Consider the following 15611-nt stretch of genomic DNA (forward strand, 5'->3'; position numbering starts at 1 on the left):
AGAAATGAAGAGATAATAAATAACCATTTAAATGTTTGATAGTTTCCACAAGAAACCCGCTGCTTAGGAGATAATGTTTTTCTTTAATATGGTCTGGAGCTCAATTTGCTTACTGTTTCTCATGATGAAAACATTCTTATGAGACCTTAATGCACTTAATATTGGATGTGACCTGTCTATAGTCTGTGGCTGTGCGGGGACTGGAGGGATCTCTGTGAACACTGCTTTTGAACGGCAGTGAATGAGGCTGGCAGTGGTGGGGATGCTGACCAACAAAGACGCAACTTTGGGTTCAGGACTGTTGGTCTTGAAAATTTTTTTTTGGTTTTTCAAGACAGAGTTTGTCTGTGTAGCTCTGGCTATCCTGGAAACTCTGTAGACCAGGCTGGCCTCGAACTCAGAGATCTGCCTGCTTCTGCCTCCTGAGTGCTAGGACTAAAGAAGTGAGCCACCACTGTCCCTTTTTTTTTTTCTTTTTTAAAAAAATTAAGTCTGTAGTTTAAAAAAATTGTGTTTTTAAAATTGAGAGTATCAGATTTGTAGTTTAATGTTCTAATTTGAACTACAAAAGTCAGTATATCAGTTAATTTTTCTTCAGTAAAAAGTCCTTTTTTTAGACACGGTCTCATTGTATACTTCTGGCTGACCTGGAAAACTATATATAGATCAGACTGGCCTTGAACTCACAGAGATCCATCTGCTTCTGCCTCCAAAGTGCTGGGATTAAAGGTGTGTGCCACCATGACTGGCACAAAAAGGATGTTTGTGGAAGATAAGAAATCCTACTTATCAAAGGGCATTCTGGGGAATGCTGATTTGAAGAGCAGTGAGCTCTTTGCATTAAAAAGCTGGGAACTAAAGCTCTCCTGTGACCAGCACAAGACTGACCCACCCCTTCACTGCAAAGAGAGGATGCTAGAGTCCGGGAATATTTTGGTAGTGATATATTCATTATATATCATAAAATGTTAGAGTGAAGTTAGCAAAACTACCTCATGCATGATGTCAAAGTTTTCATAAAGTCATAGGCTTGTTTCAGGGGAAATGAAAACTAAAGCTAGGATGCCCATTATTCCTCATCTCAGGATGGGTTTTCTTTCCTCAAAAGTGAAACTACCCTGAGAATCTTAACATGTGGTCTTTCCAGTAGTAAGTAATATTACCTTTGTGCTGTAGTTTCTACGTTGTAGTTTGTTTCCTTCAAGCTGGTATTTGATCGAAGATGGCAGCAGGTTAGCTAAAGTCTACAAGCTCATGTAGAACACAACATCATACTTAACTGTGGAGGCATGTGCATTGTCTTCCAGGATTCCAGAAAAGAGCAGGGCATTGTAGGAATGGGTGTGGTGTAAGGGTTAGGGCTCATCTGTCAAATCTTCACTTACTGTTGAGATTCTTTTCATCTGGAAGGAGTCATTCAAGTTTTTCAGATTATTTATTCTTGGTTGTCATTATTATATGGTCTACTGCATGAATCATTTGTGGAAAATGTTTATTCTCTATTATGTAGCTCTTCCGGGGAGAGTTTATTGTTTCACTTATTTGTTTATTTACTTATTTATTTTTAGGGTCAGGTCTTGCTGTGTGGCCAATTAACTATGGTGGAATTAACTATGTACCTTAGACTGGCTTTGAGTTTGTTTGTTATCCTCCTGCCTCTGCCTCCTTGTGCTGTGATAATAGGCCTGTGCCACTGTACCTGATAAGAGTTTTTTGTTTTTTCTCTTGTCATACTGGATATGGAACCCAGGGCCTTGTACAGACTAGGCAAATGCCCTCCCCCCTAGCTACATCCCTATCTTTCCTGAGGTATTTTAATGTGTCTCCACCAAGATGCTTGAGGAAGTTTGTTAGTAAATAGGAACAGATTTTAGTGTTAGCAGAAGAGCCATAAGTGGAACCAAATAACCTTTCAGATAGCTATGCGATGTGATTTCAAAATCAGATGTAAGAGAATATCCCAGACTTAGGAAGTTTCCAGTGTTTACAGTTCTGAATTGCTAGGAGTAAAAGTCAGTGCTGAAGACTCTACCATTAGCTAGAGTCTCCTCTCAGCAGGAAAGGTCTCACAAAGGACTCCAGGAAAGCTCTTCTGAGAGAGGGAAGGGGATTACTGGACTTGGGATAATGGCTTGAGAAAGAATGATGTTCAGGCAAGCAGAGCCAGAACAAAGAGCCCCAAATGAAGGAAGTACATGGTGTGTTTATGGAACAGTGAGAACAGTTGGCAGGTGTGTAAAAATTGTAGACTGGAGAAGAGAAAGTGGGGTCAGTGTGGGTTGGGCCTACATTGTGGGCTTTGAGTGGCAACCCAAGGAATACATTACATTTGACTTTTTGTATGAAACTTAAATACTAATGGTATCTAATCTATGTTGACGCACAATAGGAAATGTGCGAGGAAAATCAGAAGATGCTCCATAGGATCTCACTAAGAAGGTTTTTCCAGTGGTTGCATTATTCAGTTTTTGTTGCTGTGACAACTAACCAGAAAAACAATTTAAAGGAGGGAAATTTATTTTGGCTGTGGTTTTGGTTCCTGGTGGGCCAGTGCTGTTGTTTTCCTGGGGTGTAGAGGCACAGTGTCATGGCAGGGATAGACAGATAGATAGATAGATAGATAGATAGATAGATAGATAGATAGATAGAGCTAACTTGCTTACTTCTTGGCAGACAGGCAGAAAGAGTGACAGAGGAAGGGATCAGGGCCCAAATCTCCTTCAGAGATATGTCCTTAGTGGCCAACTATCTCCAGCCACTCCCCTCTTCTACAGATCCACCACCTCCTAATAGTCTATTCAGTCTATTTTAAGTCCATTTTCTAATTAAACCATTGATGAAGGCAGTCCTCATCCACTTCTGAGCACTGCTTGTGCTGGGACCAAGCCTTTGGTACATCTGTCTTTTTTTGGGGTGGAATGGGGAGGTACTTCATTTCTACACATGAACAGTAGCTATAGAATTGATCGAAACTTGCCTGACATGACCCTTTATTTACCTTCTGTTGGCACTGTTTTGGCGTTGGACCGGGCAGTTAGTCTTGAGCACCGCTGAGGTGTGCAGTCGAGTCAGTCAGCACACTGACACTAGAGAAGTTAGACGCGGAAGCATGCCGTTGGCTTTGTCCAGCTGGAGCTTCCTTTGACCCTCTGAGGACATTGTTGCACTAAATGTATTTGGTGCATGTTCCAGATAGGCAAGAAGCTATGCAGCTTTTGGTGAAGCATTTTCTGCCTTGCTATTTGGAAAGGTATAAGCTCGAGTGAGATGAAGTCAGATAATTCTGTCAGTTCAGAATTTTTAGAATGGCTCCAGTTTAGACAGGGCATCACATAGACCCATTTCAGAGCTATGCATAATGTTTTAGCTCAAAAAAGCCAGTTTTCAAAGGCAATCAGTGGTCAGTAACACAATTTCAATGTTCACAGCTTTCTGAAAATGCTTCTCATGAGTATCATGCTGGAGCAGATGATTAGATGAGTCAGTGTCTTACAGTACTGCCCTCTAACACGTTTAGAGCTGGCCACTTCTAACATGTGCGTGTCAGAGCCATTTCTTCATGTATGGTTCGTTTGCCATGGGCCTCTCCCTTACTTCGCGTTTGTTTCCTTTCGTTTCTCACAGTTTTTCCGACCTCCCGCTCTTCTTCATTCACAACTGACCCATACCACCCTTTGGTCCTTTCCAACCTGCCACATAGTATTTAAGATGTGCTTGTGTATGGTACCCTTTCCTTAAGGGTTTCCTTAAAGATTGATCAGTTGTCTCAGGAGCGTGGACCTCTGTGTGGGAGGCACGATATTAATTACTGTCGTCGTCGTAATGATCGCTGTATCAGCTAAAGCCCTCTGTTTTCATCTTTACTTTTTGTTATGTGGTTCGTAGGTTCAGAATTTAACGTTACGCAGCCAGAAGTTGGGTGTCTTATCTAGCTCACAGAATGGCCCACCAAAAAGCGCTGGTCAAACTCAGTCATTGACAATTTGCCATAATAAAACAACAGTGACCAGTTCTAAAATCAGCCAACGAGACCCTTCTCCAGAGAGCAAGAAGGGAGGAAGCCCAAGTCTGGAATCTCGAAGCACAGCGGTCACTCGGACATCAAGCATTCACCAGTTAATAGCACCAGGTGGGATAAATGTTCATCGAAAGCAGTTGTCGTTCTTGTTTGCTTAGCACACAGCAAAACAAAGGATGCATGCTACCTGAATAAGAGTGACAGTTTTAAACATTTTAAAGTGAGAGTTTTTGTCAACTAAAGAAGACCTCCTGAATATCTTAGGGGAAAAAAAAAAAAAAAGCAGCAAACCTAGCAGTTGAAACAACTTCTAACAGCAAGACAGACGGTCTTTCATTGTTGTTACTTGGCACTTACCATCTCTATGATGTGCTGGTCTCTATATTGATAAAATCTTTGAGCTTTTAAAAAAGAATTGTCTTAGTTTATTTAGTATGCTTTAGTGGAATCTAATTTTAAGCTTTTAGTAAAAAAAACCTGCATTTTGTTTAAGTTATTAGTGGGAAGAATTCGTTACTTTTTCAAAACAAAAGATTGGGCAAATGAAGAAATTTATTTTCCTAGCCTCTCACCCACCACTGCCAGTGTGGGATTTCATCTCGGGAAGTTGTCAAGGAATCAGTGCTTCCCATTCTTCCTAAAGCCACAAGGGTCTCTTTTCTGCAGGTAGCCAGCCCTGCTTCATGGTTCCCAAACGGAAAGTGTCGGGGCCTTCAGAGTGAGCTTCCTGTCTCTTGTTCTATACTATGGGAATCTACCTTTTGTTCCCTAGACTGATTTCTCTGTGTGTTTGGTGCTGAGGATTGAATCTAGAGCCTCACTCACACGTCATACAAGTTCTCTAACACAAAGTTACAGCCTTTAACTTCTCATATTTTTCCTGTGTTAGTATTGTCAGTGTTCTTTGCTTCACAAAATCTCAGAATCTTGGCATTGTCTGATTCCTCTAAGATGAAATGTCTCTTTACTCTGAACTTTTATAACAGTACTGTTTCCATGCTTCCTAAACTCAAGCGTCTTTATGAGACAGTAAGCTCCTTGCAGGTGGTCCAGGAATGACTGAGAGGCACTGTTTTTAGCATTCTACTTTATTATATCTTTTCATCTTTTTTCAGATTTACCTTTCATCTTAATAGCACTAAGGTGTGTCTTATATTCATTTGCCTGTAATAGGTAGTGGGTACATATTTGGACCAAATGTCCAGTTTCCCACACTTGTACTTTGGAAATTATTAGTCTTTTCCATTAGCATTACTTAGCTACCACAGTGCTTAGGATTGTCATGAATGAATCTTAGAGACAAGCTATAAACTTTGCTAATAAAGCCTTTCATGCTCTAGTTAGATAATGTTTCTTTTTCTTCTCTCTCTCTCTTTAAATAAATATCTATGTCCTGGTTTGCGTTGTCTCTAGGCCAGATAACTGCGTTTTTGCACAGCATTGTCCATAGTGTTCGCAGCCTCAAAGTTGCACCTAGCCAGGGTTGTTAGAGTCTGTGTGGAACAGTAGTGGCCTCCTATGCCTGAGGTGACTGGTCAGGGCGCAGTATCTAGTGAGACATGTCATCTTATTGTTTTCCTTAGCTAGAACTATGCCAACAGTCATTTTAAATAGAGAAAAAACCAGACCCTCTATTTGTATTCTAATGTAGTTGCCTAATAGTTACTATAGTGGACATGGTTACTGTTTTCTTGCATGTAATTTTAGGATCTAAAAATAACTTGATTTTCTTTATCATTTCTCCTTGAGGGTGGAAGCTTTCGCTTGTTAGCAATTCTGTTTATTTATTTAGAAGACAGTAGCCCAGGCTGGCCTTGAACTCATGACAACTCTCTTGCCTCAGCCTCCTACCATGCCTGACTGATAATTCCATTTTTAATATATAAAGGCAAAAGTTTATTTTTGACTACATATCTAGAAATCATGAAATATATTTCTTAAGCAGTTTTTAGAGGGCTTTTTTCTTTTTCCTTTTTTTCTTCTCTAGAACTAATTGAACACGTAGTGAAAAAATCCTCTACTGGTTTGGTCTGACTGCCACCAAGAAATGCCATACATACCTTGGAAGTCTCAGGTCAAAGCCTGGCACTTAGCAGTGTATGATGAGGATTGTCCTTTTGCCTTGTCACTTGCCACTTTCTCTCTGTCCTCTGAGGGACTTTGCTGTGAGTGCTCAGGAAGGGAGGACAGCTCTCTGATGACTTCTTTAAAGACATTGTTTGGGGAGGTACTCACTCATTTTGTGTGTAGAGGTGGGGCAGGGGCATGAGCATTTCAGAGTCCATTGAGGTCAGAGGACAACTTGTAGGAGTTGGTTCTCTCCTTCTACCATGTGGGTTCCAGGCATCGAATTCAGGTCCTCAGGCTTGGCAGCAAGTGCCTTTCCTGTTGGGCCATCTCACCAGCCCTGGTGTCTCTTTTTATTGGTATACAGATCTCTGCCATGCCAGGGCCTCACTCCCAGGATCCCACGTGACCTTAATTTCCTAGCCTCTCTATCTCTATATATAGCCACTTTGGGGGTTATGGTTTCAACATGGTGAATTTTGGGAAAGGGGCATAAATAGTTTATAATACAGCCCTCAACTCAGGATTTGGGGCTCATTTAGACTCTGTGCTGCTCTTTGATAGGTGATTTCAGTTAATCTGTCATAGATTGCATTAGTTTAGTACCATGTCTACTTCATGGGTTGCAGTAATTATTGAATGAAATGATACATTATTGTAAATAATAAGAAATGATGTCACTTATTAATCTTTCAAATGTTAGGCCACTCTGACAGTAATAAAGTGTTCATTAAAGTCAGACAAATGAACCAGTAGGACACAGTTTTGTAGACATAGTCAGCTTTTCTTGCTCATAGTCCTTGTCCTACATTCTAGGACTTGTTCTTGCACTCTTTGGCTTTTGATCTAGGAAAAATGTAATGTAGAGGAAGAATAGACTACTACTCTACTGAAATGTCAGATTATTTACTTACGAGAGCACACAAAGTTATTCTAGTGGCTATATCACCTATGTTCAGGACTATGATTACATGTGGGACTGGAAAGAAGACTCAGCAGTTAAGAGTGATGATTCTTACAAGGACTGGAGATCTGTTCCCAGGATCCTTGTTGGATGGTTCACTACCGCCTGTAACTCCCAGCTCAAGGGAATCTTGATGCCCTCTTCAGACCTTCTCAGGGACCCACACTCATGCACACACCCACACATAGATACATAATTAAAAATGAAACGTATTGAAAAAGATAATGAAATTAAATTATAACATTCTTTTTTAAATGGAGGAGGCGGCAAAAAGATCTATTTCCTTATCTGAAAGAAGAGCTAAAGGCCACTTCACAGCTGTTATAAAGCTGTTGATGAGAGGCCTGAGAGCGAGCTCCAGAATCCCAGCATTTAGTCACTGTTCTCAACACTGTGTAACATAGCTGTCCCCACGCTTGTAGAGAGCTTACAGTCTTCATTTGAATTACTAGTAAGCTTATGTGAAAAATTATTTTTAGATTAAATTTTAGACCTCATTTTTCTTTTTTTTCAGTGCTGTGTTTGAGCCCATGCCACATGCATGTGTTGTACCATTGAGCTTCATTTAAAAATAATTAGTAGATATCTAGTGAAATTTCTAAATACTCTGAGATATTAATGTTAACTTCTTTTCTTTGTTTTTTCTCCTTCCTTCCTTCCTTCCTTCCTTCCTTCCTTCCTTCCTTCCTTCCTTCCTTCCTTCCTTCCTTTCTTTCATTCTTTCGTTTCTTTGTGTAGCCTCAGCTATTTTGGAACTCACTCTGTAGACTAGGCTGGCCTTGAACTCAGAGACCTGCCTGCCTCTGCTTCCTGAGTTCTGGCATTAAAGGTGTGCAACATTGCCTGGCAGATGTTAATTTCTTTAAAGGATCGCTATAATTTTTAAACATATCATTTTATATGCATGACTTGTGCCTGCATATATATGTACATCACATGTGTGCCTGGTGCCTGAGGAAGCCAGAAGAGGGTATTGGATCCCCTGGGACTGGAGTTATAGATAGTTATGAGCTGCCACGTGGGTGCTAGGAACCAAATTCAGGTCCTTTGGAAGAGCAACCAGTGCTCTTAACTGCTGAAAGGTCTCTTTAGCCTGATTCCTGAATTTTGAATTATAATCAAATGCAGAAATATTTAAGAAAAGTGTTATTGGAAGTTTGTATAAGACTGTTGCCATAACTGTGGTTGAATATAAAAGGATGTAAAGTGCTATATAACTTTTATATTTACATTGTAAGATAAATTCTGTCTTTAGATTTGATTTAGATGACTGTTTTTGGAGTGTGTGTGTGTGTGTGTGTGTGTGTGTGTGTGTGTGTGTGTGTAGACATTGAGACAGGTTCTCCTTATGGCCTGGAACTTGCTATGTATGCAGATCAGGCTTGCCTCTAACTCAGATCCATGTGCTAGGATTAAAGGTGTGCCTACCACGACAACTTAGATGTGTGTAATTTTTGTGTGATATTAAGCAATCATTTCAGTTTATCTTCCAGTGCACTCAGTTTCAGTTCTAGGTAGGGAGGATTTCATCAGCTTCTCCCCCTGTAAAGAGGTATCATGGTGGGAACCATTCATAACTTAGGGTGGTCCTGGGCTGTATATATTCCCAGTGGTGAGCACCTCTGGAGGAGATCTGATAGGTAGCACTCCTTACAACTCACTCTGGGGTTTCCATTGAGTGGGAAAGGATAGACAGCACCCCTTATTTAGGTATCATGATCTTATTCCTTCATTCTCTGCAAGAAAACGATTGCTCACTTAGATTTGGAATGGCCCCTACACTACAAAATCAGCCATGTATTTTGCTTAATTCAATGGAAGTTTTATGTGAAATAGTTTCATTTTGATCAAATAATAAAGACATCATCCAAGCTAAAACGCTCACTTAGGAAGCCTTCTAGCTAATTGATTTTGCTATTTGTTTAAGACATGTTTTGTCATAGATAGGATGAGCTCTTGATCTTGAAGTCACCCTGTGTGTTGTACTGTTGAGTGCTGCTTCCCCCTCAGAGAAGAGGAACACTCAAGTGCACAGACTGAGTGTTAATGAAGCTGTCCTGCCACCTGGACATATGTGACTCGATTGTTTTCCTTCAGTGGTTCACAGTATAGCTTATTTTATCCAGTGTTCCTAGCCTTGCAAGGAAAACATGTTGTCATAGAATGTCAAATTACTCATACCGAAAAGACTTGTAATACCTGCTCGTGACTGTGACTCTAATGTGAAAACTCTCCTCCTTTAGATTTATGTAGAACTCTTTCCTTTTGAAACCAGTACTAATTGTCATTTTTTTCTCTCACAGCGTCATATTCTCCAATTCAGCCTCATTCTCTAATCAAACATCAGCAGATTCCTCTTCATTCACCACCTCCTAAGGTTTCCCATCATCAGCTGATTTTACAACAGCAACAACAGCAAATTCAGCCAATCACCCTTCAGAGTCCAACTCAAGATCCGCCCCCATCCCAGCACTGTATCCCACTTCCAAACCATGGCCTTTCTCCGGCTCCCAGTAATGCCCAGTCACAGCATTGCTCACCAATTCAGAGCCATCCCCCTCCTTTAACTGTGTCTCCTAATCAGGCACAATCTGCACAGCAGTCTGTAGTGGTGTCTCCTCCTCCACCTCATTCCCCAAGTCAGTCTCCTACTATAATTATCCATCCACAAGCACTTATCCAGCCACATCCTCTTGTGTCTTCAGCTCTTCAGACAGGGCCAAATTTGCAGCAGGCTGCTGCTGATCAGGTACAACCCACAGCACAGCTGAATCTTCCATCCCATCTTCCACTTCCAGCATCCCCTGTTGTCCACATTGGCCCAGTCCAGCAGTCTGCCTTAGTGTCCCCTGCTCAGCAGATTGTGTCTCCAACATCACACCAGCAGTATTCAACCCTGCAGTCATCTCCAATTCCAATCGCAACCCCTCCACAGATGTCGACATCTCCTCCAGCTCAGATCCCACCACTGCCCTTGCAGTCTATGCAGTCTTTACAAGTGCAGCCTGAAATTCTATCCCAGGGCCAGGTTTTGGTGCAGAATGCTTTGGTGTCAGAAGAAGAGCTACCTGCTGCAGAAGCTCTGGTCCAGTTGCCATTTCAGACTCTTCCTCCTCCCCAGACTGTTGCGGTAAATCTCCAAGTACAGCCGCCAGCACCCGTTGATCCTCCAGTGGTAAGCCCTTGGCAGCTCTTTGACTTTCTTGCTGAACTGAACGTAAACCTGGTTCTCCCACACTGTGCTGCACTGTTGAGTCTAAATGCCTATGATTTTTAAGCTTGCATTTTTCCTGTGTTAGTATTCGGACAATGTATTGTATGGGCAAAGGAAAAAATGTCGTTTGTTGTAGTATGGTTGCATGCTTTACATTTGTGATGGTTATTAAAGTCCCTCGTTAATTTTATTACTATTTAAACAAATCCATCTGCTATCTTTACAGAGTTGATTTTTTTTCCCCAAGGGAATGCATTTGAACCAGTGTCATCTGCACAAAGTTTTTTCTCTTAAGGTGATTATCCTTCATAGATCCCTTCTGTATGTTCTTAAGCGCATGGTTTCTCTAGCTAACCTTTTAGTTGTGTGCATTTGGAAGTCCTGGGCCTTGAGCAGCTTGTCTTTCAAGGAAGAGGTATGATTTTATGATGAAACTTTTTTGATGAAGTTCTGTTTTGTAATCAAAATTGTAAAAACATTTATTTCAGGGTAGAATTCAACTTTGAAAAAAACAAACTACTTTTTAAAATTGTATCTACTAAGAGGAAATATATACTTAAGTTATTTCTCAGTTAAAAGGCTCAAAACCCTGAGTCTCTGGCTTTGACACCGAGAGTAACAGAAATGCACTACATGAAGTAAGAATTTTCAGTACTTGGGATTTCAGTGCAGTATATCAGAATGAACCTCTAGAAAGGGTCACATGAAGCCTAAAAACAAAAATTATCTTGAAAATATTTTTCTTTTTCAAAATTTTCTCTGAAGGAATTATTAAAATTTATAAAATGGTTTATGAAAGTTGAAATAAAGTCTTTATGAGTTTAATCAGAATGACCAGATTCAGTTTCTTACCGAGGAAAAGGATTTTTCTAAAAGAAAGTTTTGTGTCAAACTTGGAAAATCTCTGAAAGTCAGACCAGTTCTTGGGAAGCTGGGGCAGGAGGGTCATGAGTTTGGCCACCCTGGACTGTCCAGTGAGTTCAAGAGCAGCCTTGGCTACACCGTCCCCACAGAATGTTTCTAAATTGAAATATTTAGATATTAAATAACATGGATCTCAGAGAGGAAAGGAGTTTGCTCTCTTTAGTAGGGGAACACTTGACTCTTTCCACTCGATTTTCTAGTTTGTTGTTCTTGTCCTTCTAAGTAATCTTAAAGGCACGGAGCTGTTTTTATGGTTTTACCCGTTACTGCCCTGAAAAGCCAGAAGGCAGGAGAGGCCGGTGTTAGATAAGCTTGTTCTCTAATTATGCCTCTGTTTTGCTTTTCATGGATTGTCAGAGCACTCACAACAGGTTTTGCATTGAGGAGACAGTTCAGTGGTAGAGTACCTGTTCAGCATGTACCAGGCCCTGGGGCAATCAGAACAAAAAGATGAAAAACAAAGGTTTAAGAAAAAATCAACAGTATCCTCAAAGGAATCAAATTGAATTGAATTTCATTTTCTTAACATTTAATTCAGTGGTTGGTTTTCAATGAATAAACAATAAAATTTCTATATTCCATATATCTTTTAAATGTATTTTTTAATAAGAGGACTTTGAGTCAACATAATTAGGGTAGAAATGCCAAAAATAAAACACTTTAAATGCTGTGTCAAAAATATTATTGGCTCTATTTTTCTGATTTTGCCCTCTGGTTTTAAACACGTCTTTCACACATGGGTTCTAAACACGTGGTCGTTTCCGGAAGCCCCGTTCCCGTGTGACAGCTGTCTGACAGGGCCTGCTGTCTGAATACCAGCGTCCTTCCCATTCTTGCACAGCAGCTCTTTATTAAGGTGCTGTTTGTTGTTGTGACCAGATTTTTTTTTCCATAAAAACATCTTTTCCACTTTTGATTATTTCAAGTACTTAAATGTAGGTATGTTTCTTTCTAATAAGATGTAAAAATTTGAAAGAAAAAGGTGAATTACCAAACTAAATCAGTATGTTTTTCAAAAAGATATTTCTATAAAAGAAATAGTTTTTTTTTTTTAATTGAGATTTGGGTATAAATAAGGTATGTTGAGGATAGATGATTTAGAACTAATAAACAAATGTTCCTCAGTTTATTTAGGAAAGGGAGACAGATGGGAATGTGGGCTTTACTGCGGTAAGTTTGGTGGTCTTGGTTATTTTTAGAATAGTTATAGTTGTGAGCTAAATGGAACTTGTGCAGTGCTGTGGGGATCTTGTGAGCAGAACCTCCAGTCACTGCTTTCCCAGTGTTTCAGGTGTTGCTGGTTGTGCCAGAGAGGTGACAAATTTCTTTTGCCTCCTTTATTCATCTGTTAACTTGTTTTCTTTTATGTGAGAGATTATGAAGAGCTCTCTGTATTTAACCTCATCATAAGAAAGAAAAGTATTTTATAGTGTTCTTTGATGGATAATTTGAAAAAAATGCTATTTGTGTTATAGCCTTTTCCCTTTTAAAAAATACTTATCAAAAATCAGAATTCCGCCGGGCGGTGGTGGCGCACGCCTTTAATCCCAGCACTCGGGAGGCAGAGCCAGGCGGATCTTTGTGAGTTCGAGGCCAGCCTGGGCTACCAAGTGAGTTCCAGGAAAGGCGCAAAGCTACACAGAGAAACCCTGTCTCGAAAAACAAAAAAAAAAAAAAAAAAATCAGAATTCCATGCATGGTGGAGCTCTGATTCCTTAAAAGATACTGTAAGCAGATGCTGCAGCAGCAGGTGGCAGCGGCCAGGATGGAAGGGGGTTAGCAGCTAAGCAGATGGTGTTCTTCGGAGGGAAGGAGCAGTCTGTGAGGGAGAGTGGTGGATGAAATTGAGCTGATTAAGAAGCCGGGCTTGCACGGCTGCCTTCAGCCAGCTCTCCTGCAACTCCCCTGAGCTCCCACTGCATCTTCTAGGTTTAGGTGCCAGGCAGCTTTATTTTGTTTTAATTTTGGTTGTTGTCTCTTGTTAATCTCTAGGCATTTGGGGCAGTGATGTATTCTGTGCTGAGTATTATCCTCATGTTAAACTTTGCTGTTACCATGAACAGACTAGTGGCTGTCAGCTGTGTAGCATACCTAACAATGACTTGCTTCCACTTGTGACGTGAGGCTCTTGGTGAAACCGTTTTCTAGTTTCTGGGCTAAGAAAAAATATCTTTAAAAAATATTGCCTACTTAGTACCTGACTTGGGTCATAGTTCAAGATATCATGTTAAATATAAAATAACTCTAATGGGATCTTAGATTTGTTTTGTTTTTATTTTTTGAGACAGGGTTTCTCTGTGTAGCCCTGGCTGTCCTGAACTCACTCTGTAGACCAGGCTGGCCTTCAACTCAGATTTGCCTGCCTCTGCCTCCTGAGTGCTGGAATTAAATATGTGTACCACTACCACCCTCAGAAAATTTACTTCTTAAGCAAAACTCCTGTTTAATAATTTTTTGCTATTTGGATGGGCTCTTGTTAGGCACCTAGGCTGGCCTTGAACTCAGTGTTGTGTTTCAGCTTTGCAAATGCAGGGTTACAGGCTTGTGCCACCACTCCTGGGTAGTGTTTATTCTAAGTAATGCTTAGAGTTTTTGTTCTGGTTTTTAAACCAGTGCTACTTATGTTATGCATATCACTATAAATGAAACTTTATAGTACTTTACATGGTTTATGCTAGATTCAAAAACCTTGATTATTTTCATATTCTAGACACCTCAAATTATCATTTTTTTCAACAATTTAACTATAAATGTAATAATGGATATCATTTAAAGTTAACTTTGTGAATATTCACAAAGGGTTTTTTTACTGTTAAGATTTATTTCAATTTTAATTAGTTAAGTAATCTTAAAAAAACTCTCAATCTTTGTAAATTTAAGTGAAAGCTTTGCTACATGAAAGGAAATGAGTTGTCTTGTAGCTTTGTTAGTAGAGGGCCATCTTTCATAAGTAGCAACCAATTAAAGTACATCTATTAATTTCTAGATCCTTATGCTCAATAAAATGTTAGTTGAGTAATTTAGCTCTAGATACATGGTTTCTCCTGTGAATTTGATGTCACAATCTTTCAGTAAACCTTCACTGTTGGATTAAAGGGACTAAACCTTCCCCATGGGAACCAGTGATAGAGCCACGTAGCTTAGGCTGTGCATTTGGTTTTAGAGAAAAATGTTTTCTGTATAAATCATACTAGCTCATAAGAATTCATTTGATTTTTGAGTAGAACAGAAAGGGAATGAGAATGTGATTGCTGACTTTTCTGCAGTTTCATATACAATAACTTTTATAATTTAGTCTTCAATAACAGTGAGTAATCTTGCATATAACTTCTTTGGTGTTATATTGGCCTAACACACATTATTTTGGAAGTTTACTTAAGTGTCTGTAAAATTTACTGGCACCTATTCTGAGTCATGATAGGTAGAAATTAACAGAAGCAATGGTGTTTTTAAAATAGTTATTTGATTGTGTAAAGCCAAGACCTTTTTTTTTTTTTTTTTATTCTTGAAAAGTGTTCAGATATGGTCATTATCATTTGGAAGCCCTGTGACTCCTGGTTATGTACTGGCCCACAGCATGCTTTCAGTGTGCACTGCTGAGCGGTTTCCAAGTTTCCCCTTCAGCTTGTCATTATACTCATTTGCCTTGCTTTTAAATTGAATACATTTAGAATGAATTTTTTAAATTCAGAATACCACATTAAATGTATTTTTGGAACTATTTCAAGGCAGTATGATTTGTCATTGCAGGTTTATCAAGTAGAAGATGTGTGCGAGGAGGAAATGCCAGAGGAGTCAGATGAATGTGCCAGAATGGACAGAACACCACCACCCCCGACTCTGTCTCCAGCAGCTGTGACTGTGGGGCGAGGAGAGGATTTGACCTCTGAACAGCCTCTGTTAGGTGAGGAAACACACAATACAGGAGAAGATTCTTCTTCATAGATGTCAGTAATAGGAAATTGTCTTTTCATTAGGGATGGCATTAAACTTAACATTACTGTTAACTGTAGCAAAAGAGAGATTATTTTTAAAATTTAAAAAATGCATGAAGAGTATTGTTTTATTAAAGAATAAATAAAATTTACTTGTTTTCTTGGGGAATTCTTAAATAGCAATGGAAAGTTATTGGATTATAAAATGTTTAGCACCACCCAAATGAAAACATGATGTTTCAAGCATTGTGATTTAATAATCATGTGCCTATTCACACTCCTGTGTTAGCTATTTCTGTCTGTAAAGTTCTATCTAGGGGGCTGGGGAGATGGCTTAGTGGGTAAAGCACTTGCTGCTCAAATGTGGAGACGTGAGTTCAAACCCCCAGAGTCCACATAAAGCTAGGCACAGTGGTGTCCACCTGTAATCCCAGTGTTCCTACAGTTAGATGAGAGCTGGAGACCAGGGAATGTCCAGAAACCTGGGGC

The 15611-nt window shown here is 39.8% G+C and overlaps 1 protein-coding gene across 6 annotated transcripts in view; it reads left to right on the plus strand.

Moving 5' to 3' along the window:
• The window catches only part of Phc3 (polyhomeotic homolog 3), a 78597-nt gene that overhangs the window by 27164 nt on the left and 35822 nt on the right, over window positions 1-15611 (plus strand). For 4 of the 6 annotated variants that reach the window (XR_008216692.1, XM_052731891.1, XM_052731889.1 and 1 more), the window contains 4 exons: window positions 3886-4129; window positions 9353-10224; window positions 10511-10558; window positions 14938-15091. Coding sequence is in view for 5 of the 6 variants with exons in the window: in XM_052731891.1 (XP_052587851.1) it covers window positions 3886-4129; window positions 9353-10224; window positions 10511-10558; window positions 14938-15091 (1318 nt within the window). In the remaining variant the exon portion in view is untranslated. The remainder of the gene's footprint in view (window positions 1-3885; window positions 4130-9352; window positions 10225-10510; window positions 10559-14937; window positions 15092-15611) is intronic. The other 2 variants (XM_052731892.1, XM_052731890.1) reach the window with 1 other exon arrangement.

This window comes from Peromyscus californicus, unplaced genomic scaffold (genome assembly GCF_007827085.1).
Source record: "Peromyscus californicus insignis strain IS unplaced genomic scaffold, ASM782708v3 Scaffold_9__1_contigs__length_137607984, whole genome shotgun sequence".
NCBI lineage: Eukaryota > Metazoa > Chordata > Mammalia > Rodentia > Cricetidae > Peromyscus > Peromyscus californicus.